At 47.1% G+C, this 25221-nt stretch overlaps 2 protein-coding genes across 3 annotated transcripts in view; both read left to right on the forward strand.

The window, feature by feature from the left end:
* Positions 1-114: 114 nt before the first annotated feature.
* Positions 115-17620, forward strand: Proser1 (proline and serine rich 1). Its single transcript, XM_050138429.1, has 13 exons — positions 115-805; positions 3049-3114; positions 4744-4812; positions 5510-5604; positions 6439-6532; positions 7805-7915; positions 9485-9568; positions 10170-10248; positions 10907-11002; positions 11224-11268; positions 13631-15314; positions 15630-15780; positions 16417-17620. Exons 1-13 carry the CDS (start codon positions 761-763, stop codon positions 16537-16539), a joined length of 2742 nt encoding a protein of 913 aa, XP_049994386.1. The 5' UTR covers positions 115-760; the 3' UTR covers positions 16540-17620.
* Positions 17621-20060: 2440 nt separating this feature from the next.
* The window catches only part of Stoml3 (stomatin like 3), a 19723-nt gene continuing 14562 nt past the window's right edge, over positions 20061-25221 (forward strand). Inside the window, exon 1 of one of the 2 annotated variants that reach the window (XM_050138434.1) lies at positions 20061-20218. In XM_050138434.1, coding sequence (XP_049994391.1) covers positions 20179-20218 — 40 coding nt within the window. In that variant the 5' untranslated portion in view covers positions 20061-20178. Of the gene's footprint in view, positions 20223-25221 lie in introns of both variants that reach the window. The other variant, XM_050138435.1, reaches the window with a different exon arrangement.

Consider the following 25221-nt stretch of genomic DNA (forward strand, 5'->3'; position numbering starts at 1 on the left):
AAAGGACTTCAGGCACATCCGTTTCAGAAGCATTCAGGCGTCTGCCATGGATACCTATATTCCCACACTAGGACCCCCCCATCCATTCACCCCCAATTACTGTCTTTTGGGTTATTGCGATTTGTGCTGGCGGTGCACGATTGCGTCTTATCGGCGCGACGTTGCCTTTCGAAGGTCCCCTGGAGTTGGTGGGGGCGATTAGGGGTGCTCCTGCGGGGCGTCTGGCCGTGTGCGAGCTGCGGTGTTCGAGGGTCTCCCAGCCCTGGGCTGTGTCCCCCCCCCCGGTCGCCCGTCTCCTAGGGCTCCCCGATCGCCGGCCCGCTCCCGGAAGCTACGAAAACGAGTAACAAAGAACCTGCAAGGCCGCCGGCTGCCGGAGCTGCGGGGCCCCGGGGTCGGGCGGAGTGGCGGGACCGAGCACCTCCGCGGCGGTGAGCGGCGCGTGGCGCGGCGGCCTTCCCTCGGAGCGCCCCGCCCTCGGCGCCTTCTGGAGCGCCGGTCTCTGCAGACGCCCCAGCCCGTTCTGCTTTGAGCTGCTCAAGCTTTGTGCGAAGAACCTACTGAAGTCTGGTTTTAAATAAAAACTTTTTCTCAGTTTCCGTTTGGGGGTTTTTGCTTTGTTTCGGTGCAGTTTGCAATACTCCTCTACCTCCTCGCCTCCTTTTTCCTCCCTGTGTATTTTCCGCGGGGCGGACCTGGGATGAGCGTTTCGTAATTGCAAGCAGAACTGTGAGAAGGCCACGTCGGAATAGTACTCGAGATGGACAAAAAGTCCTTTGAAACGGTGCTGGATGAAATTCGAAAGGTAACTACTTTGAACCCTAAAAATCTTCTGAGATAATTGTGGGTTACTTTCTCTGAGGTGGTACGTGTAGATAGTGCAATATAAGAGTCATCGCATCGCCAAAGGTACTTGACTTTCCTGTGTGATCTTGGTAGGTTGCACGGTTCGAAGAGAAGCCACCTGAACGCTCAGCTTGAGAAATCACTGTGTGTGGTTGGTACGGGAATTACGTTTGGGCTGCCCACAGTTCTGGAGCCAATGTAAATCCTTCCTAACTCAGACCTTTTGGTTAAATAACATTAGGTTCAATGTTTCCATGTCCCGGTAACAGGAAAGACTCAACACCGGAAGCAATAAGTAATACCTAGAAAGTTGCTTTTCAAATCTCAAGCTAAGCAGAATCTATTCCCTGCCTTGGCTTTTTTTTTCCCCCTTCTGCTTTTTTGAGGTTGTTTTATATTTCCTTTCTCCTAACATGAACCACACAGCAAATGTGGAATGTAATGCTGAGTCTAAAAGTACCTCCTGTGCAAAAATAAAAGGTTACCCCTTAGACGGAAAGGATAGTTCTGTGACCGTGAGCCACCACTGTAGAGCTGGCGCTGGGCTGTCCTGCCTCAAGGTGGCATCTCAAACCGGTCCCCCTGACTGGCACTGGAAGAGTCGTTTCCATACACTGCTGCCCTTGTTTATGTCAACTCATAAGATTCACTGCGAAGGTTGCTGCCAGACCTGTAGTTCTCCTTTGCTCCTTTTCAAATTAACAGGGTTATTTCATATTTGATGGTGCTGGGTTTTTTTTTTTTTTTTCCTTTTCAAGTAGACGTCTACTCTTGTAGATTCCCCTTCTCTAATTAAAATTTGAAACAAAATGTCATCTTACCGTGTGCTTAGAATTGCCGCGCTTGGCTCCTGAACTGATTTTTAATCACTTTTGTGAGATGATAAATTTCAAATTAAAGTAGACGAGAAGGCAGACTTTTGCTTTGGAGGAAGGCAGACGGCCCGTATGTATAGCCTCTCCCTTCTCAGCCTTGTGAAAATGTCTGGGAATAAATATCACTGAGGAACTCGGGAAGGTTCCGGAGATGAAAGTCTGCTCCTCTGACGCAGCCTTTCACTCCGCATTTCTGGTCTCAAATCAAAATGTGCTGGAGAGGCTTTTCTTTTTCCAAAATGTGATTATAGTAAGAGCTGTGAATTGGAGCCCTTTCTGTTTGACTTCAGCTTCCCCATCTGTGGAGTTTGGTGGTGGACCGGTGGATCCCAAATTCAGTTTCCTTCAGTAGCTAGTGCTCACCCAGGAGTCTGGTGTGAAGGCCCTGTAACCCTGAGCTCCATGCCCTGTGTGTGGCCCCACAGCTGGGCCTCCCCATCATTGGGGGAGGATTTGAGACGTGATTGATGATATCAACTCAGGCCAGGATTTGATCCTGAACCTTGCTTTTGACTGTCTCTTTAATGGTGATGATCACACGCCTCCGAGTGCATTGCCCAGAATTAACTGTAAAAATTAACCTGTAGAGCACCCTGAATGTTTTGACTGGTCACTGCATTTGCTCCTAGTAGAATGATAGATAGATAGATAGATAGATAGATAGATAGATAGATAGATAGATAGATAGTTGAAAATACAAATGTTGTAGCTGTTTTGCGGTGAGGATAAAATGGCTTGTTCCTATTTTGTGATGAGTGGCTTGCAAGCGCGGGGTGTTTGCTTGGTCTACCATCTCTGAGCTGAGACTGTGTGACCTCTGTTAGCCGTAAATAGTGTGCCGGGTCAGAGGCTCCAGAGAGGAAAGAAGCCATTAATGAAACACCTGTGAGTGTGTGTCGGATCTCTGAGTATTAGGACTTAACTACAGCTCGTTGAGGTTTGTGATTGGGATTCCCCTTCGTGAATGAGGAAGCGAGCTGTAAGGTGCCTTGGTCGATGTAGTGAGACCGCTCTTGGAAGAAAGAGGAAAAAGGAAAAGGAATGGCAATTTGTATCAATTAGAGATGTTTTGAAACTAATTAGACATTCAGGAATTTGATACATCGTTTCTACTCGTGTTGACTGTATTACAATGTTACTTCTTTTGTGTGTTTCTGGAGACCCAGCAGGTCTAAAAGGTAGCATTTCTTGTTGCCTTAGTTGCCGCTGCTCTCAGCAGAACTGAATGAGACTAGTCCATGTCAGGTTGCTTGGGGGGTTATGTAATTTGGATAGCTGCTTATTACAATGTGCTGATGTATATTAATTCTTTTTCCCCCCTTTCTAGGCTGTTTTGACAGAATATAAGTTAAAAGCAATTGAATATGTTCATGGGTACTTCTCCAGTGAACAGGTATTTGTCATTTTTCAAAGCCTTTTTTATACTAGTGTTGTGGTTAACGTCTATTTGCCCATTGGATGCAATCAGAATTGCATTGACTTTGTGGCCGTCTTTGCTCCGGAGCTTTAGAAGCTCTTAGATCGGGCGGAAGGCTCTACAGGGTGTGAGCTCCAGGGGCAGCTTGTGTGCTGTGCACTCACGCAACACTCCCTACTCTATGTGTGTCCATCTGAAAACACACTGTCTTTTTAAGAAGCAACTTAAACTGTCAGTTGTTCTGGGGAAAAATATCAAAAGTTCATGAACTCGGGCTTGAGATGACTGGGTGGTGGTTAAGAGCACTTTCTGCGCTTGCAGAGGACCCAGGTTTGTCTCAGCACCCACGTGGTGGCTCATAGCCCTCCAAAACTCTCGTTCCAAGGCATCTGATACTTTCGGAACTCCAGGAGCGCCAAGCTCGTGTGTGGTACACATACGTACGTGCAGGCAAAACACTCAGACACATGAATCATAATTTTTAGTAAAAACTTTTGACATTATGAATTTGTAAATTTTACTAAATTTGTATGGTATTTATAACGGTTTTGAAGTTCACTGTATGGCCAAAGAGGACATGAATAAACGCAGAACTGTTTACTTCATGGCCAACAGACTGTTGTTCTGTTCCTTCGTGCTCTTTTTTTGAGGTTCTCTTTGAGGACAGTGGCCCAGGGTCAGGGACTCTGGGTGCCCTGCTCACTCCTGACTGGCATCACACAGTATTCACCCTTGCTTCAAGGCCTCTGTGGGTGGTGGTAGGAGCCCCTAAGATCCTGTCTCTCATAGTGCAGTACTGAGCGAGATCCGTGACTAACTGCTGTCGTGTGCTCTGCCTTCATTCGGCCGCCACACACCGCAGTAATGACCTGAGCTGCTGCCCGGTGCTGTGTGGTTTCCCGTTCGTACTGTTTCACATCACCAGACTGGCGGTCCATCTCCACCCAACTTTTCGACCCCCTCTTCTCTCAGTATATACCATTTCCTGGATTTCTTCATTTTGTTTTAATGATTTATTTCTTTTGTGATACTGAAGATTAAGCCCCAGGGCCTTGCACATGCTGAGAAAGTGCCCCTCCACTTGAGCCATATCCCAGCTCTTTTTTTCTTGAGACTCCTGGTGTTAACAGACTAGCTGGTGTTAACAGTCCTGCACTACCAGGCCAACTCTAAATTGTACGTCTCCTTTCTTAGCAAAGAGAGAGAGAAAGAGGAAAAACATATTGTGGGGAGTAGACAGGGCAAGCCATTACACCCATGGGTCCCAGGCTTCCCAGCCAGGTCACCGTCTTTATGATAATCCCTTTAGCCACGGAGCCATCTTGCCGGAGCCATATTTTTCTTTCTTCCTAGACCAGCGCTGTCCACTAGGTTCTGTGATGATAGAAACATTTTTATCCACATCGTCCTCTGTGGAGGCTGTTGGCGTCATGAAGCCTGAGCTGCTATGGGACTGAGGTTTAAGTTTTATAAAGTAGCTGAACTTTGCCACGCTATTAGACTCTGGTGCCTCACTCACCATCTACACATGGCAATGGGAGTTTCAAGTGCTGAGATCTGTCTTAGAGAAGTGTGTGCAGCTGAAGTGTCTCTCTCTGTTTGCAGGTGGTTGATCTCCTCAGGTACTTCTCCTGGGCAGAACCGCAGCTGAAGGCCATGAAAGCTCTCCAGCATGTGAGTATCTCCCTTCTGGCTATGTGCAGAGTAACACTGTGTCATTCCCCTGTCTCTACATGAGCCAGAGCAAGCTGTGGTTTGTATCAGAAGAGCTAGCTTAAATCCCGTTATACTTTGGTACTATGTTAAAAGGTGGAAACCTTCCAGGGTGTGAAACTGCACTGTGCTACTGTTAAATTCAGCCCTAATTGGCAAACTGAGGGCATATGCTCATTGCAAAGCAGAGTCCTGGAATTTAGACCCTTAGGATTCAGGTTCTGCACATCTGCAGCCGCTCATCACTTAGGCTAAAGGAGGCCCTGTCATCGGGAAAGATGAAGCTCAGTCCTTCCCCTGACTGTGACTCTTGTGCCTTGCACGCTGAGTTGAGTCCCCTGTGTAAATGCCAGCTATGTCGGTGGCCATTCAGAGGAACTTGGGCTTGTTGCTGGCGAGCACATTGGAAAACAGGGATCTAAGGCACACGTAGACGGCAACCTGCTTCTGAAATGGTTATATTTTTTAAAGCCCAAGTTTAACTCAGAATTTCTAGGATTCCGTTGAGTTGCTGGGGCTTACCTCTTGCTTGTGTTCCTCTCAGCTAAGATGTAGGCTGTGTCCTGAAATGCTTATACTACCAATTTAATTATAGTTCCCCAAAGCAGGTAGGTCTGGCACAGAAGCCTTATGTCAAAACACGTTATTTTTCTGATAGAAAATGGTGGCCGTCCACCCAGCGGAAGTGGTCAGCATCCTCAGCTGCTTCACCTTTAGTAAAGACAAGCTGGCTGCCCTGGAGCTCTTGGCCTCGTGAGTACCTCTTTTACCGCTTGCTCAGACCCAGAGGCTTGCCTGCCTTTTGAGGTCCTCGCTCTGTGTCGGTGTGACAGTCACGCGAGGCCGCAGAGTGCCGATGAGACAGTGTGAAAAATGATGTGTGTGGATGTGTCAATCACGGAGGAAGCCGAGCTCTAGGGACATAACCCGTGGAGACAGCTGGTGTGACAGCACACATCTGTCACCTCAGGGCCTCAGAGCCTGGGGCAGGAGACCCTAAATAAGACAGTAAGAACCTGTCTCCTAACAACACAAACAAAAATGCCCACGTTCTGGGAAAGCACGGTACTGGGTTCTAGTATCTTTTACATAGTCGATAGCCCTGTGCTTCCTACAGATGTGGACATGGCTCCCAGAGTAATGGGTCCTTCCTACATCTGTGCTCGAGGTTCATAGTCGAAAGGCTGCCTCACACCCCTGCACGTCAGCATGTGCTTTGCCTCCTTCCCATCCCGAGTAACTCAAAAGGCGAGCTGATGAAAATGTAGGTTGTCTATTGAGCAGGGCACCCGAAACCTCAGAGCCTGTGATTACCCAAGTGATGGAGTGATGTGGGCTGTGCAGCGCTCCGCACTTGACCTTTGAGAACCTTGTGTGAGCATGAGGTTGAGGAGTAGGAACCCTCTACAAAGTTTGGGGCGGGGGGGGGGGGGGGGGGGATTCGGTTGCTTATTCATAGACAATGTAGTCTATAGTTTGGGATGTGTTGCTATGTCCACAAACAAAAAGCATGTTATAAAGACATTTCTGACCTCTGTGTGTGTGCCTGGGTCCTCAGACAGAAGCTAAGTCATGTTTCCTTGGCAGAAACATCGTGGATGCACAGAACTCGCGCCCCATTGAAGACTTGTTCAGGATCAACATGTCCGAGAAGAAACGGTGCAAGAGAGTCCTGGAGCAGGTACTCCTCCCAGCCGCTGTGCAGTGAAGCACCTGCCTCACGGTGGCGGTGCTGGGGACAAACGTAGACATGGACATTCTGGTCAGCGAGCAAGCAGGGCCCTGTGGAAAAGGCTGTTGGGGGCAGAGGTCACTGGGAGTGGAAACCCAGTGGCGGTTCACCCTGCAGACACTCATGTTTTCCCTCTGCGGAGCGCTGCCGTGGCGCCAAGCATTCTGTCCTCGTGCGCAGGAACAATGACTTCACATTGTGTTTCAGCCGTCTCGCAGTGATCAAATTCATGGCAGTGAATACTGAATCTGCGCTCCACATCTGTAAAGGGGAGGATTTTATAAAAATAATTACAAATACAAACAGCATCCCTATAAGTGCTTTTATATGAGTATGACTGTTTTATGTGTACGGCACATTATCGTTTATTCCTATAATGCAGTATGCATCCACTGGAGTCTACTTGCCCTACAAAGCCCAACTCCAGCTCAGTGTCTAAGGTGCCATTTTAGAAGTTGAGGATGCTTTCTAAACACCACAGACCTAACCCCATTCCCTGTGTCTCACAACTGAACACTGTAATAAGTCATTCTTGCTTTTCCAGTAGTCTGGCTCTTTGGGATTGTTTTTTTAAGCTTTTAAAAATGCCTTGTTTTATTCTTATTTTTGGGTGGGTATGTGAACGTGTGGATGCCTGAGAAGGCCAGAAGAGGGTGCCAGATCACCTGGAGCTGCCCAACGTGGGTATTTGGACCAGGTTCTCTGCAAGAGCAACAAGAGCTTTTTAACAAGTGAAACCCCCCCTCACACATACACCCCTGTTATCTGTGTGTGTTTTTCAACTGAACTGTAAACATTTTCAGAGCAATCTCATCACATGAGCTGGACTTGTGTAGTTTGAAACTTTTTTTTTTCTTGAAGGTTTATTAAAGAAATGGAACAGGAACTCACTATGTAGGCCAGTCTAGCCTCAAATTCACAGATACCTGCCTGCCTCTGCCTTCTGGGTACTGGGATTAAAGGTGTGCGCACCACACCTTGCTGCTAGATAATAGATTTCCTTGAACCTGTTGCTTATAGCACTGGTGATGGTGGTTGGGAGTGTAGCCATGGTGATATGGTAATGACTCTACTTCTTTGGACACCATGGTAACTGATGGGCGAATGTGTGAATGCCACGCTGTTCCTTAATTCATGACTTTAGCCAGACTTCTGTTATCTGGAGTACCCGATGTGATGGTTTGAGTTTTGTTAATCACTGTCTTCTTTTTTACATTATAGGCTTTCAAAGCGGGCTGCAAAGCCCCTCATGCCATGATATCTTCATGTGGAACTATCCCAGGAAACCCCTATCCCAAAGGAAAACCCAGCCGCATAAATGGCATTTTTCCCGTAAGCATGCTTCTATCTACATGGAATTTCTCTTGGTTAAGTGTGACTGCAGCACAGATCTGTACACATATGTGCTACCTATGAGGACGTGTCAGCTCATGGTGCTCCTGCAAAGGACGGAGTCTCAGGTCTTCAGCTTATCTGATAATCGACAGTTCACACGTAAATGCCATTAGCTGATTGTTACCTGCCTTCAGAACATGCCAGGCAAAGGGCGATTGTGGTTTTTCTTTTCCGAGCATTCTCGGCATTTTTGACAGTCACATATCTGAGACCCCATTTTAGGAAACTCCTTGATAAAGCCCTGTGAGAATATTGTTTGGACACCAGAGGGTGGTCCTCAAAACCCTTGGAAAATAACCTTTCCTAAAGTTTTTACATTTCTGTTAGCTGTGTCACAGCCCCAGAGCTTCATGGATCAGATAGCAAACATTTATTATTTCCAATAGATTTTGTTTTGCTTGCTTTCTGTTGGGTTTGGTCTTTAGAGACTCAGTAGCCTTGGCTGACCTGGAACTCACTGTGTGGACCAGGCTGCCCTGGAAGTCATAGAGATCCCAGCCACCACTGCCTTGGATTAAAGACACGAACCACCACATTATACTACTGCTTTTCATAATTCAGAAAGCTGGGAGTGGCTAACTCTAGCTCTGGCCTGGGTTTCGTCCAAAAGCGTGACTGGCACACAGAGATATTCTTTTCTTTCCAGGCTCACTTAAATGCCTGGCAAATCAATGTTGCTTGTTGTCAGGAGTCTTTATTCCTCACCATAAGGGCTTGAGTACCCTCATGACATAGCTGGTTTCCACTGTGCATTGAACCAAGGGGAAGAAGGGACAGCTGTGGCAAGGCCTTGTAAGGTTTGGGTGTCAGGGCCATTCTTTAATGTCATGTTAATAAAGCAAGTCAACCCTAATTATTCTGAGATGGATGGTCGGAGGCAAGTACCATCTTGGAAGCTGGTCTCCCTCCCAGTGTGTCCTACCTAAGGACACAGCCTGTGAGGACAGGCTGATATAGAACAGATCAGAATCAGCTTATTCTGTTCTGATCTGTTCTCTAGAGCAGCCTTTAATGGGGTCTTAGTTGCCAGGTTTCTTTTTTTGTTTGTTTGTTTGTTTGATTGGTTGGTTGATTGGTTGGTTTTTTGAGTCAGGGTTTCACTGTAGCTTTGGAGCCTGTCCTGGAACTAGCTCTTGTAGACCAGGCTGGCCTTGAACTCACAAAGATCCTCCTGCCCCTGCCTCCCAAGTGCTGGGATTAAAGGCACGTACCACCACCGCCGGCTACCTTTTTCAGCTTCTAAGTCGTGGACACTGGCATTAAAGTCGTGTGTGTCGCACGCGACATTGTGTGTAGAAAGTATCAGAGTACACGTCATCCTTCTCTTTGTCATCCTTCTACCTCTGTGGCACAGGAGGGTTAAGAGGAGGCCAGGCAGCTAACTGGGGCTGGATTGGGTCTAGAATCCATGACTTATTCCCAACAAGTTAAGTCCCTTTATTCAGAATAATACAGCGTAGTTATTTGTTGTCTAGAGTCTCCGCTATCTTTATTTTATTTAAATAGGGAACTCCTCTGAAAAAGGACGGTGAAGAAAGTACCAATGAAGGCAAAGGAATAGCAGCACGGATTCTTGGACCATCCAAACCAGTATGTGTTGAAATAAAAGAGAAACAAATGTTAATTCTTATATGTGTGGCTTTCTGTATGAGATAAGTTTTATGTGTGTTGCAAAGTTTAAATGTAGAAATTCCAGATCAGAGAGAATGACTTAGGGTTTGTAGTGTAAGGACATGTTGATGTTCATGGCTCTTTGGAGCATAAGTGTTTCATCCAGGTAAATGTTTCAATCTGGCCACATTCATCTGTTCAGATGAATATTAGAGTATGGTGTTTACTTTAGACAGGGTTCTTTTGCCTAATTAGTGTTGATATTAGTGAAACAGCTGGGCTTGTCCTTTCAAGTACAAGTATAGACTGCGTGTTGTACACAGTTAGCCAAAGATGATTATTTGTTTTGTGTTTTATCAGGTAAAATATATGTTACATATTTTATAGGTTTTTTTTTTTAGGTTTGTTTTTTTATATCTGTAGTCAGGATTTTCAGGGGATCTTCCTCAATCAAACCTGATCATCTTTAACCTGGGGCATCTTCATCCTCTTACAACAAGGTGCTTAGAAAGGCAACTTGTACTGTGTTATCAAGAGATGATGTCTTGGTGATGTCTAACCACTGTGCTTCCCTCCCCAGCCTCCCTCAACATATAATCCACACAAACCTGTCCCCTACCCGATACCTCCTTGCCGGCCACATGCAACTATCGCACCAAGTAAGCATTTTCTGGGTTCCACTTTTTCTTTCTGCTGTTCATTAAATTGAAAGGACGGGCTGGTTTCTGTGTTTGGGAAATCTACAGCACAATTCTGAGAGTTTAATTTGCTGATGGCCAGCTGATGGCGTGCTGCTGAAGGCATAGTTTATTTTTAGGATGTTTTTCTAATTTGATGGTTTAAACAGAGATTGTTTTAATCACACTTTATTATTAGGGCTTCTCACTTTGATAAATGGCCTTAAATGCCCTCTCTTAGGTAGCTGGTGTCCATGTATTTCAAAAAGATCAAGAGTATGTAACGGGACTTAAGTGGGGTGGGTCCAGCCCACCTCATCTTTCAGAAGCTGTCTGGACCAGGTGTGCAGCAGGCTTGTCTTCCCCTCACTCAGTTGTCACTTAAACTCTCCATGTGAGGTGCATCTCTGTGACGTGACAGTTTAGAGTGAAGTTCACCCTGTACCCCCACAGCTGTGACTCCCAGGTGCATCTCTGTGACGTGACAGTTTAGAGTGAGGCACACCTGTATCCACACAGCTGTGACTCCCAGGTGCATCTCTGACGTGACAGTTTAGAGTGAAGCAAACCCTGTATCCACACAGCTGCGACCCCAGCAGTGATGCTAAGTTCTCTATCTTTATCTATGTTCTTATTTTAGGTGCTTACAACAATGCGGGCCTGGTGCCGTTAGCCAATGTGATAGCTCCAGGGGTCCCCCCTCCACCTCCGTACACTCCAAATCCAGCAGGAACAGGTAAAGGCTGCCGCTGTACACTTAGTGCCCATGATTCATCGATAAACGTGTCTATACTGTAACAACCTGTTGTAGCCATGCAAATATGATTCTTTCTTGTGTCCTCTTTCAGTGTTTTCAGTGTTGTCTATTTATGTCTTGACTTTTCTTTTTTGGTATCTGTCTGTGATTGTGATGGGGAATAATCTGTCTAAAGCTTGAAATCATTTATTTTTCCGTAGACAATGAAGACCTCGCCAGTCAGTCAAAACCTGCACAGAGTCAAAGTAAGTACCAAACAGACCCAAAGGCACCTGCTGCCTGTCGTGATGGTTGGCCATTCCCCACTGGAGACTTGAGTTTGGCATCTGTGGCGTGTCTTAGGAGGCTCCTAGGTGTAGAATAACGCATACCTGCTGAGCGTGACTTGATAGGAGAGGTTTGACATTCACGAAATGCGCATATTACCTGGATTTCAATTAATTTTATGATACTGTGTCCTGTTTGCACTCTGTGAAATCTGAAGGTCACGTGGCATATATATATATATATATATATATATATATATATATATATCCATATCCACTTAGCGTTCTGATGTGGGAAAGGTGATCTTTATATGCTTGTGAAGATAACCCTTTCTGACAGATAATGAGTCTAATAGGTCCTAAGGTGGAAAGTGATAAGGGCCACTGGAGCCACAAAGGGCACTGAGCACAGGTGGTCTTGGTGGGAACACTCCCTCCCCATGACGGTGCCTAGTAGGTGCAGCAACTCCTGTGTAAAGGAGGGGTGCAGAGGAAACAGAACAAACATCAGTATTTCTTACTGCCGCCACGGCGCCACCAAGCCTTGTGAACAAGTCATCTAACTTTATGGAAATAAAGTAATCATTTTAATAATAAGTAATTTGAAAGTCTTTACACTTAGTTTTATAATTTAAAAATATCCTCCCCTTTAAAACCTTCTGAACAGTAATGAAGACTGCCTCTGTGGGGAAGACCATGGTCCTCAGTACTTGATAGCCCTGCGGCATTATTTGTTGTGTTATGCTTTTCGCTGTGCTGGAGGGTTGAGCCCAGGGCCCTGTGCATGCTGGCCTTGCCACACCTCGGGAGTGTTGGTCTCGGGGTAAGGCGAGCACAGATGGACAGCTGGGCTGTGGCATAGTGTGTGGTGGTTAGCGTCCACAGCAGGTGACAGGAAGGTATGATTTGTCGTGTAGATTACCGCAGGGACTGTTAGTGGCAGAGTCTGTGCTCTGTGGATTAAGAGATTTCAGTGGGAATGGCTCTGAGAGCTCTAGGAGGGCTGGCTTGCCTTTTCTTCACGCTTTGTATTAAGTAGATGGTCCTCAGCCTATCAGTGAATAAGACTGAATTCTCACGTTTCCCGGCCACGGTGGACCAATGCATTTGTTGATACGTTATTTACAAACTCCGACTTCGGCCCATATTTCATTCCTGATGATCCTGGTTCTCACCAAACACATACAAAAGTACAGCACAGACCCATTTTCATGGTGACTGGAAAATGAGTCTTATGTTCATGAAATGAAGTCACTGCTCACAACATGGATTTGGTAGTGTGTGTGCTTAGCATGTGCAAGGCTTTGATTTTAATCTCCTACACCAGGAAAAAAAAATAGACCAAAGTGAGAAACATGAATATGGTGTGGCCCTGGATTTGAAGTATTCATAGTGTTGATTTCTAGTTTTCTTATCATGTTTCTGTTCTGAAGAAATGTCAAGGGTCTCACAGCCCCACTGTGCACAGGAGCTCAGTTCTGGTATTTCCTTTGAGTGCCTCCTCCCACTGGGCCATCACGGCACTGACCATGTGAGCATCCTAAGGTCGAGAATCTGCCTTCCACACCGATCACTCCCTGAAAACGCTGTTCAGTAGTTATGGCTGGAGATGGAGGCGCGGTCTATGTTGCCTCGGACACAACATTGAACTCATCCAAGGAGGAGGAACCCAAATTACCCCCAAATCCTTCTTTTAATTATCCATAGGGCTTATCAGAATAAAGATGCCGTAGCAAACAGAAAATAATATCGAGAACGAGTTCTTGGGTGTTTTGGGAGCTGTTCTCTAAGATGATCCTGTATGGATCCCTGACACAAACTTACTAAAACAGCAAGGCCTGAAGTAGAGGATGAATTAGACACAGTGTTACACTTAAATGTGTCCCCTGGACGGGCTAAGTGAGGCTTAGGAGCTGGTGTAGATTGTCAGTGCGCAAACTCCGGCTGTGGGCCCCATAGGGCCTTAGGTGGGCAGTCTGAGGCGGGAGGTCATACATGCATTCAGACCCCTCCCCAAGTGGTCCAGGGTGAAGCCAGTGAGTGCCTCCTCACGAGTGCTGCCAGTGTTTATGAAGCAGAAAAGTAGAGAAGGAAGATTTCCAGCTCCCCCAGCTTCCTGGCTGATGGCTGGCGCAGCAGGGCTGACTGTCCTGACCACAGACGCTCCAGAGTGAAGTAGGATAATGGCACCCGGCAGTCCAGACATGTAAAGAGCCTCTTAAAGTCTGCTATCAGGTTTCCTTGGTATTTGTGAAATCTAATAACAACAACAAAATGGTTATGTTTCTTCTAAATTGAACATTCCAGCACAGCATGAGCCCTGCCTCTTCTCTCCCCACAGCATTCTCCACCCCAGCTAGTCAGCTCTTCTCTCCTCACGGTTCTAATCCGTCGACTCCTGCTGTGACTCCTGTCCCTGCTGCGTCCCCAGTCAAGGCAGTAAACCATCCCTCCGTGTCAGCAGCTGCCACTGGGGCCGGAATGAGTGCTCCCAACGCTGCCCTGTCAGTGTTCCCAGCACCCCAGCCAGCCACGCCAAACCCGACTGTGATCCGGACTCCCTCGGTGCCCCCGGCACCCGTTACTTCGGCCCACAGCACCACACCTGCTCCTGTCCCTTCCATCTTTTCTGGCCTAGTGCCCCTGCCAGGTCCCTCTGGCACCCCTTCCCCATCTCCTCAGGCCAGCTCAACACCAAGGGTCACACTGGCTTCCAGTGAGACCTTTGCTTCCACTTGTGCCCCATTCACCAGCCACTCCTTGGCCAGCTCTACTGCTGGCTCGGCTAGTAACCCGAGCACAGCTTCCCTGTCGTCCGTCTTCACAGGCCTGCCTTTGCCCTTCCCACCGGCATGCCACACCAGCATAGCCACCCCAACTCCCTCGCTGATTGCCAGCGCTTCAAATCCGCACGCTGTAAAAAGCCCTCTCCTGTCTGCCTTAAAAGGCTTCCTCACATCAAATGACACACACTTAATCAATTCCTCTGCCTTGTCCTCTGTGGGCACAAGTGGCCTGGCTTCATTATCCCCTTTTCCCAATCAAAACTCGGATTCTCCTGCCTCAGCCACTAACAAGTGCTATGCCCCGGCAGCTGTTGCCGCCACGCAGAGGTCTTCTACCCCAGGAATGGCTATGTTCCCAGGCTTGCAGTCCCCTGCGGCCGGCGCCACCTCTGCAGCCCCAGTGTTGCCCGCGCAGTCGCCCTTAGCTACCCCCTCCTCCACTGCAGTGCCAGTCAGCTGTGGCTCCTCAGGCTCGCTTTTGCATGGTCCCCATGCAGGCGGCATCGCATCCACCCCTGCCGCAGTCACTGTGCCCGTTATGATCAAAAGTGAGCCCACGAGTCCCCCTCCTTCGGCCTTTAAAGGCCCTGCTCACCCCGGGACTCCTGCTCGCGGTACCTTGGGCCTGTCAGGCGCTCTGGGCCGCGGATACCCCACGACCTCAGTGCCCATTAGTGTGTCCACTTGCCTTAACCCTGCACTGTCCGGGCTCCCCAGCCTGAGCAACCCCCTGGCTGGTTCTATGTCCCTGCCGCCACACGCATCCTCCACGCCCATTGCTCCCGTGTTCACGGCCCTGCCCCCTTTCACTTCGTTGACCAACAGTTTCCCTCTAGCGGGCAGTCCGTCTTTCAATTCCACTGTGTCCCTCACGGGGCCGTCAACCACCATCTCTACAGCTGCACACCCCAGCTCTGCGACCGTGCGCCCGATGCTGCCCACCTCCAACGCCTCGCCTGCAGCCTTCCCACTCAACCTGTCCACTGCGGTGCCCTCACTCTTCGCGGTCACCCAGGGCCCTCTTCCCGCATCCAACCCGTCCTACCCCGGCTTCCCTGTCACCAGTGCCCCAAGTGGTGCCCCCGCAATGCCCTCGTTCCCGGGGCTGCAGGCACCCTCCACAGTAGCAGTCACCCCACTGCCGGTGGCTGCCTCGGCCCCATCACCTGCGCCTGTCCTCCCTGGATTTGCCTCGGCCTTCAGTTCCAACTTCAACTCCGCCCTGGTGGCACAAGCAGGGTATGTGACAAGGCCGCAAACAGATGCAGGTCGCTTCTCACCAAGTTTATGTAGCCGAGGCTTGATTTGTATTGGCTACGGAGGCGGGTGGGAGGAAAGACCAGTGCCCAGAATGTTCCATGACTCTTCACCTATGTTCGGTAGAGTGGTTACTTGGTTTGCTGAATTTTTTTACCCACTCTGAGTAAGTTTAGCTACAGTGATTTGTTTTCTTGCTTTTACCATCTTTAAGCTGCCCCTTGCTAAATACGGTAGCAGCCTTTCCCTCTTTCATCCCGTCTGCCGTCTGACTTGTTTTCTACTGATTGTTTTCAGTTTGTCATCTGGACTCCAAACTGCTGGTAGCTCTGTTTTTCCAGGCCTTCTGTCCCTCCCAGGTATCCCTGGGTTTTCCCAGACTCCTTCACAGTCATCCCTGCAAGACTTGCAGCACAGCGCAGCTGCTCAGTCGGCTTTGTTACAGCAGGTACGTAATGTCTGGAGTAAGACTTGCAGGGGTGAACCTCCCTACAGCCCAATGTGGTTGGGAATGGGACTTACCAGAATGTCAAGAGTGTGGTTTGATTAAAAATTAGCTCTCCCCGAATTCGCAAGTTCTACTTCTGTCGTTTCAGAAGTAACAAAGATGGTAGGAGTCAAATGCATGAATTGTTTTCCCCGTTTATAGAATTTTCTTAAATCTCAACTTGGAGACGTAACATGTTAAATAACATGAAAACTAAAGTCAAGACAATTACAATTTAATTTCTCTTATATTTAAAGCTATAATGAACAGTAAGGCTACTTCTCTGTACAAAACAACATCAAAACCCCACCTCCGGACATATTTGCCGGGCGGTGGTGGCGCACACCTTTAATCCCAGCACTCGGGAGGCAGAGGCAGGCGGAGCTCTGTGAGTTCTAGGCCAGCCTGGTCTACAAGAGTTAGTGCCGGGACAGGCTCCAAAGCTACAGAGAAACCCTGTCTCGAAAAACCAAAAAAAAAAAAAACAAAACAAACAAACAGTATTTGCCCTCTCATGTCTGTGTTGTCTGGTTGTATGTGGGTAGGATCTGGTCCACACCCAATGGGGCTCTGCTAACTGTGTCCCTTTTCCTACAGGTCCATTCTGCCTCTGCTCTGGAGAGCTACCCCGCCCAGCCCGACGGGTTCCCTAGCTATCCCTCCACACCTGGAACACCATTTTCTTTGCAACCAGGTCTATCCCAAAGTGGATGGCAATGAATTTGAAACACGGTTATTCTTAGGAGCACCATGAAATTTGCCCAAGAACTGCAATGAACAATCTGACAGATATGAAATTGTCCAATAGTGCGAAAGGGTGTTCTCTTAGGGACACTGGGACAGGGGTTAGGCGTTCAGGTTCCATTCTTAAAGTGACTGTAAGTACCAGTACCCCCAGTCCTATACATGTAAATATGCTGACAATGAATTGTATGGAGAATAGTGGTTTAAATTATGTGGGAATTTTCACCTCCCATCCTACAGGGGTTTGAATTACATATGTGACCTATTTGACTTGCGTATGTGATCTAGACTATTAAAGAGGAGACGGGACTCTTCATAGCCGAATACAGCCTTAAATCTGCTTGTATTGCCTCCGTGGACAGACGTGATCATTGTGCCTCAGACTGGGTTGCATGTGGTCGTGGGGGAGTTGCTATTCTACAAATGCATGCGCGACTCCAGTTAGCATCCGCTGGAATGCAATACTCCGTGTGTATTCACAAAGGGGGACTCGAGACCCACTGTTTTTAATGTTAGTAATCGTGCATACTGCTGAATTTAACTCAATATATTCCAGGTAAAAGTGGTGCTTGTTGTAGTCTTTAGAATGACTTTCAGGTGTTTTCAACTAAAAAAATGTATACCCAGAACATATGTATAAGGAAGGGAGGCTTAGGATAATTCTGCAAAGCAGTTTTCGTAATCTCAGCAGTATGCCCACAGGTGATTCCCCGGCCACCACTATTACTACTACTTGTACCCTGGAAGCTCTTGGTGAATGTTTACAGTCATGGATGTATTTCTACTCAAACGCTCATAGGGAATAAGTGTGCGGCAGCAGGAGAGGAGGCTCGCTCTGTCAGGAAGTGCAGTGCGCTATAGGCCCGTGGTGACAGAATGTGGCCCACCATCGTCCTGAGCAGTGTCTGCCACACTGGGGGGAGGGGATGTAGGACGAATGTAGACCGTACACTCTGCTGTAGTTCATCTCAACATCTAGAGGTTCTACTTTTATAAAGATGGTGTCTGGAAGATGTTGCAAATGTATTTTCCTTTGACATGGGGAGCAAACTTTTTAAGTATATTGAACAATCCTGTATGGTTAGTTTTCAACATTTTTTTAAAATATACTTTATGAATATGACAAACATTGTTGAAGTGTTTTATTATATGCTAGGTACACGGGCTACTTAGTTTTTCTAATTTCTAGGGCTAATATATTGAACATTCTAGAAAAGGTGAAAAACTTGAGAAAAACTGCCTGCTGATAGTACAGTTGAGTGGATTATAGTAAGTCGTTTGAACAAAACTAAGAAGCAAGAGAGACTTGAGTAAGAAGATCACTAAACTTTACTTTTGATGGCCTCTTGAGTTCCTAAAAAAAAAACCCTGTTGGTGCCCATGTGAGCATTATAGCCCGAATGGAAAGGTATCCTGGCAGTCGGGAGCCTAGGAATCCACAGTCACACCGCACAACCAACCTTACACAAGACATTTATGGGGAGGGATAAAACCAGGAGGGTGGCAGCCTCTGCTCAGGCAAGGAGCTGAACAGAAGGCAGGGTTTATATCGAGTTGCTTGGGAAGTGGGGTGGAACTTTGCAGGGTGACGCTCTCCTGGGTGGGGGCTGGTGGGATCTCAAGTCCAAACCTTGGGCTTTTTACACTGGTGCGGGGCAGAATTCAGCCATTAGGGCAGTTAGAGCATTCTGTGGGTGGAACCTGGCATTTGGAGGTCCTCTGGGTAGAACTTCAGCTAGTGCAAAAACGGACAGAGTAAAAGTATCCAAACTGCAAAATCCACCCCACCCCATCCCTCCAGGATGAAGAGAGAAAAGGCCATCAGATAGTTCTTTGCCTGAGGCTGACCTGGGGTTACTCTACCCACAGAAAAATAGCCTCTGATCCTGTTTTCCAGACTCCTCTGTAGGGACTCGGGGTGTTTATTACTTGAAGCCACCATTGCTTTCGAGGTGGAGAATTCGGAACATTTTACAAGAAGAAGAAAAACAGCTGTTTAGTCATCTTCCAAGGGGAGGCTCGGTGAGTTCTCCCGAGACGCTTTCTAGCGGCCCCTGGGAACAATTACTGTTTTTGTTGTGAATCTTGCACTTCCTTGAGTGGCAGCTACAACATAATGGCATTTGGCCAATATTGGGGAAAATATCCTTAGAATAATAAACTAAACCTCTGCTAGATGACCAGAAAGGGTCATCTGATCAAAGGAGAACGTTTGTCCCATTCTGGATAGAAATTGAATATCGCTTAGGCATGAGAAATGACGCTAACAGGAAGCTCTCCTATTGCTATTTACAGCATCTGTTTGCATTGAAGGATGACGGCAAGATGGTAGAGCAAAGGCTACGAAGAAACAGAATCTATGCATCAGCAACACAGAGCCAGGGGTGGGCCTGGAACTTCAGGGTTTTTCTTTCCTGTTTTTGTTTTCTTTTGTCTTTCATAGAATTCTGATATGTATTCTCGACTGATCTAGAACCTTCTACATAGAGCAAGCTGACCCCCAACTTTGTGGCAACCATTTGCCCCTGCCTTCTGAATACTGGGATTACATATTTGCACCATTATGCCCAGCTCCTAAGTTTTCAAGCTTATAGAAAATAAGGGTCATGCTAGATGAGGGAGAGAGGAGGCCTAATCAAAGTATTCTTGTAATGAATCAAGCTTGGGCTCACCAGAAAAGAAAGGAAAAGAAAAGAAAAGAAAAGAGAAAAGGGAGACATTGAATCAACTCAGTATTCCCCACTTAGAAGATAATTGAGTCACAATTATATTGGCTCTCATTCCCAGAATAATAACTACCCCTTAATAGCTCCAAACAGCACTCTATTTAATGAGATCTGGCGCCCTCCTCTGGTGTGCGGGCATACATGGAGGCAGAATGTTGTATAAATAAATAAATTTAAAAAATAAAGTTTTAGAAAGCTGAGTGCTGGCTCATGCCTGCGATCTTGGCACTCAGGACAAGGGGGGTGAGTTACTGAGGCAGGAGGTTAGCCTGGGTTAGAATGAAATCCTATCTGAAAACAAATACCTAGAAGCCTTAAAGTGATTGATGGATGCATGAGGAGAGGGGAATGCCAGGGAAGGGAAGGACTGGCCAGTTGTTTCAAACTTTGCCTGGGACAGCTATGACTTTATGACTTTAGCCTCAACTGTCCTTCAGTTAGCACTTAGGTTATCTTAAGGGTGTGACCTGATTAGGTTTGCATTTGAAAGTGTTCTCACTGCAATGTGATGGACGAATTAGGTTGCATTATTGCATTATAATACGTGAGCGCAGACATCCTTCTATATCAGACAATGAGTTCCACAAGGGGCCTAGCCATGTTTAAGAGTAAGTAAATGATACAGGGTCACATGACATATCTTTTAGGAAGCTCTCTGCTTTTTACCTTTTCTTTTTTGAATAAAGACAGAGCGAAGTCAGGGAAGGTGTTTTGTTTATGTTTCTAGGCTTCTAGCACCAGGGTTACCACTCCTCAGGGTGTGTGCCAAGGGGAGGGAGCCTCCCTTGCTCTGGCTCTGGCTCCACACACCGCTCAGCTTAAGCCTGCAGTCTTGCTTGGATCGAGACCCAGGACTATCTGCCAGATCTGAAAGCATCTCAAGAATGAGATGGATTCACCCGAGAAACTGGATAAGAACAGCTTAGTGGGTAGGTAGGTTCCTTCCTCCTCTCTGGATGTCCACACGTGTCATTCAGAGCAGGTGTTGGAGCCCTGGAGAGGTGAGATGTATCACGGGTATACCTACCGAGACTGACTTCAGCTGGGCATGCCTGCAATCCCCGAGCTCTGAGAGACTGAGGCAGAAGGATTGCTATGAGTTCAAGACGAGACCCTGTCTCAAAGAGGGATGGGCCTTCAATTCCATCTTAAACCGCTTGTTTTGTATTTGCTCTGGTTTTTTTTTTTTTTTTTTTTTTTTTTTTTTTTTTTTTATTTTTTGTTGTTTTTTTTTTTTTCCTTTTCAAGTAGACGTCTACTCTTGTAGATTCCCCTTCTCTAATTAAAATTTGAAACAAAATGTCATCTTACCGTGTGCTTAGAATTGCCGCGCTTGGCTCCTGAACTGATTTTTAATCACTTTTGTGAGATGATAAATTTCAAATTAAAGTAGACGAGAAGGCAGACTTTTGCTTTGGAGGAAGGCAGACGGCCCGTATGTATAGCCTCTCCCTTCTCAGCCTTGTGAAAATGTCTGGGAATAAATATCACTGAGGAACTCGGGAAGGTTCCGGAGATGAAAGTCTGCTCCTCTGACGCAGCCTTTCACTCCGCATTTCTGGTCTCAAATCAAAATGTGCTGGAGAGGCTTTTCTTTTTCCAAAATGTGATTATAGTAAGAGCTGTGAATTGGAGCCCTTTCTGTTTGACTTCAGCTTCCCCATCTGTGGAGTTTGGTGGTGGACCGGTGGATCCCAAATTCAGTTTCCTTCAGTAGCTAGTGCTCACCCAGGAGTCTGGTGTGAAGGCCCTGTAACCCTGAGCTCCATGCCCTGTGTGTGGCCCCACAGCTGGGCCTCCCCATCATTGGGGGAGGATTTGAGACGTGATTGATGATATCAACTCAGGCCAGGATTTGATCCTGAACCTTGCTTTTGACTGTCTCTTTAATGGTGATGATCACACGCCTCCGAGTGCATTGCCCAGAATTAACTGTAAAAATTAACCTGTAGAGCACCCTGAATGTTTTGACTGGTCACTGCATTTGCTCCTAGTAGAATGATAGATAGATAGATAGATAGATAGATAGATAGATAGATAGATAGATAGATAGTTGAAAATACAAATGTTGTAGCTGTTTTGCGGTGAGGATAAAATGGCTTGTTCCTATTTTGTGATGAGTGGCTTGCAAGCGCGGGGTGTTTGCTTGGTCTACCATCTCTGAGCTGAGACTGTGTGACCTCTGTTAGCCGTAAATAGTGTGCCGGGTCAGAGGCTCCAGAGAGGAAAGAAGCCATTAATGAAACACCTGTGAGTGTGTGTCGGATCTCTGAGTATTAGGACTTAACTACAGCTCGTTGAGGTTTGTGATTGGGATTCCCCTTCGTGAATGAGGAAGCGAGCTGTAAGGTGCCTTGGTCGATGTAGTGAGACCGCTCTTGGAAGAAAGAGGAAAAAGGAAAAGGAATGGCAATTTGTATCAATTAGAGATGTTTTGAAACTAATTAGACATTCAGGAATTTGATACATCGTTTCTACTCGTGTTGACTGTATTACAATGTTACTTCTTTTGTGTGTTTCTGGAGACCCAGCAGGTCTAAAAGGTAGCATTTCTTGTTGCCTTAGTTGCCGCTGCTCTCAGCAGAACTGAATGAGACTAGTCCATGTCAGGTTGCTTGGGGGGTTATGTAATTTGGATAGCTGCTTATTACAATGTGCTGATGTATATTAATTCTTTTTCCCCCCTTTCTAGGCTGTTTTGACAGAATATAAGTTAAAAGCAATTGAATATGTTCATGGGTACTTCTCCAGTGAACAGGTATTTGTCATTTTTCAAAGCCTTTTTTATACTAGTGTTGTGGTTAACGTCTATTTGCCCATTGGATGCAATCAGAATTGCATTGACTTTGTGGCCGTCTTTGCTCCGGAGCTTTAGAAGCTCTTAGATCGGGCGGAAGGCTCTACAGGGTGTGAGCTCCAGGGGCAGCTTGTGTGCTGTGCACTCACGCAACACTCCCTACTCTATGTGTGTCCATCTGAAAACACACTGTCTTTTTAAGAAGCAACTTAAACTGTCAGTTGTTCTGGGGAAAAATATCAAAAGTTCATGAACTCGGGCTTGAGATGACTGGGTGGTGGTTAAGAGCACTTTCTGCGCTTGCAGAGGACCCAGGTTTGTCTCAGCACCCACGTGGTGGCTCATAGCCCTCCAAAACTCTCGTTCCAAGGCATCTGATACTTTCGGAACTCCAGGAGCGCCAAGCTCGTGTGTGGTACACATACGTACGTGCAGGCAAAACACTCAGACACATGAATCATAATTTTTAGTAAAAACTTTTGACATTATGAATTTGTAAATTTTACTAAATTTGTATGGTATTTATAACGGTTTTGAAGTTCACTGTATGGCCAAAGAGGACATGAATAAACGCAGAACTGTTTACTTCATGGCCAACAGACTGTTGTTCTGTTCCTTCGTGCTCTTTTTTTGAGGTTCTCTTTGAGGACAGTGGCCCAGGGTCAGGGACTCTGGGTGCCCTGCTCACTCCTGACTGGCATCACACAGTATTCACCCTTGCTTCAAGGCCTCTGTGGGTGGTGGTAGGAGCCCCTAAGATCCTGTCTCTCATAGTGCAGTACTGAGCGAGATCCGTGACTAACTGCTGTCGTGTGCTCTGCCTTCATTCGGCCGCCACACACCGCAGTAATGACCTGAGCTGCTGCCCGGTGCTGTGTGGTTTCCCGTTCGTACTGTTTCACATCACCAGACTGGCGGTCCATCTCCACCCAACTTTTCGACCCCCTCTTCTCTCAGTATATACCATTTCCTGGATTTCTTCATTTTGTTTTAATGATTTATTTCTTTTGTGATACTGAAGATTAAGCCCCAGGGCCTTGCACATGCTGAGAAAGTGCCCCTCCACTTGAGCCATATCCCAGCTCTTTTTTTCTTGAGACTCCTGGTGTTAACAGACTAGCTGGTGTTAACAGTCCTGCACTACCAGGCCAACTCTAAATTGTACGTCTCCTTTCTTAGCAAAGAGAGAGAGAAAGAGGAAAAACATATTGTGGGGAGTAGACAGGGCAAGCCATTACACCCATGGGTCCCAGGCTTCCCAGCCAGGTCACCGTCTTTATGATAATCCCTTTAGCCACGGAGCCATCTTGCCGGAGCCATATTTTTCTTTCTTCCTAGACCAGCGCTGTCCACTAGGTTCTGTGATGATAGAAACATTTTTATCCACATCGTCCTCTGTGGAGGCTGTTGGCGTCATGAAGCCTGAGCTGCTATGGGACTGAGGTTTAAGTTTTATAAAGTAGCTGAACTTTGCCACGCTATTAGACTCTGGTGCCTCACTCACCATCTACACATGGCAATGGGAGTTTCAAGTGCTGAGATCTGTCTTAGAGAAGTGTGTGCAGCTGAAGTGTCTCTCTCTGTTTGCAGGTGGTTGATCTCCTCAGGTACTTCTCCTGGGCAGAACCGCAGCTGAAGGCCATGAAAGCTCTCCAGCATGTGAGTATCTCCCTTCTGGCTATGTGCAGAGTAACACTGTGTCATTCCCCTGTCTCTACATGAGCCAGAGCAAGCTGTGGTTTGTATCAGAAGAGCTAGCTTAAATCCCGTTATACTTTGGTACTATGTTAAAAGGTGGAAACCTTCCAGGGTGTGAAACTGCACTGTGCTACTGTTAAATTCAGCCCTAATTGGCAAACTGAGGGCATATGCTCATTGCAAAGCAGAGTCCTGGAATTTAGACCCTTAGGATTCAGGTTCTGCACATCTGCAGCCGCTCATCACTTAGGCTAAAGGAGGCCCTGTCATCGGGAAAGATGAAGCTCAGTCCTTCCCCTGACTGTGACTCTTGTGCCTTGCACGCTGAGTTGAGTCCCCTGTGTAAATGCCAGCTATGTCGGTGGCCATTCAGAGGAACTTGGGCTTGTTGCTGGCGAGCACATTGGAAAACAGGGATCTAAGGCACACGTAGACGGCAACCTGCTTCTGAAATGGTTATATTTTTTAAAGCCCAAGTTTAACTCAGAATTTCTAGGATTCCGTTGAGTTGCTGGGGCTTACCTCTTGCTTGTGTTCCTCTCAGCTAAGATGTAGGCTGTGTCCTGAAATGCTTATACTACCAATTTAATTATAGTTCCCCAAAGCAGGTAGGTCTGGCACAGAAGCCTTATGTCAAAACACGTTATTTTTCTGATAGAAAATGGTGGCCGTCCACCCAGCGGAAGTGGTCAGCATCCTCAGCTGCTTCACCTTTAGTAAAGACAAGCTGGCTGCCCTGGAGCTCTTGGCCTCGTGAGTACCTCTTTTACCGCTTGCTCAGACCCAGAGGCTTGCCTGCCTTTTGAGGTCCTCGCTCTGTGTCGGTGTGACAGTCACGCGAGGCCGCAGAGTGCCGATGAGACAGTGTGAAAAATGATGTGTGTGGATGTGTCAATCACGGAGGAAGCCGAGCTCTAGGGACATAACCCGTGGAGACAGCTGGTGTGACAGCACACATCTGTCACCTCAGGGCCTCAGAGCCTGGGGCAGGAGACCCTAAATAAGACAGTAAGAACCTGTCTCCTAACAACACAAACAAAAATGCCCACGTTCTGGGAAAGCACGGTACTGGGTTCTAGTATCTTTTACATAGTCGATAGCCCTGTGCTTCCTACAGATGTGGACATGGCTCCCAGAGTAATGGGTCCTTCCTACATCTGTGCTCGAGGTTCATAGTCGAAAGGCTGCCTCACACCCCTGCACGTCAGCATGTGCTTTGCCTCCTTCCCATCCCGAGTAACTCAAAAGGCGAGCTGATGAAAATGTAGGTTGTCTATTGAGCAGGGCACCCGAAACCTCAGAGCCTGTGATTACCCAAGTGATGGAGTGATGTGGGCTGTGCAGCGCTCCGCACTTGACCTTTGAGAACCTTGTGTGAGCATGAGGTTGAGGAGTAGGAACCCTCTACAAAGTTTGGGGCGGGGGGGGGGGGGGGGT

This window comes from Alexandromys fortis, unplaced genomic scaffold (genome assembly GCF_014885135.2).
Source record: "Alexandromys fortis isolate MF-2015 unplaced genomic scaffold, M_Fortis_MF-2015_v1.1 scaffold_15, whole genome shotgun sequence".
NCBI classification, from domain to species: domain Eukaryota; kingdom Metazoa; phylum Chordata; class Mammalia; order Rodentia; family Cricetidae; genus Alexandromys; species Alexandromys fortis.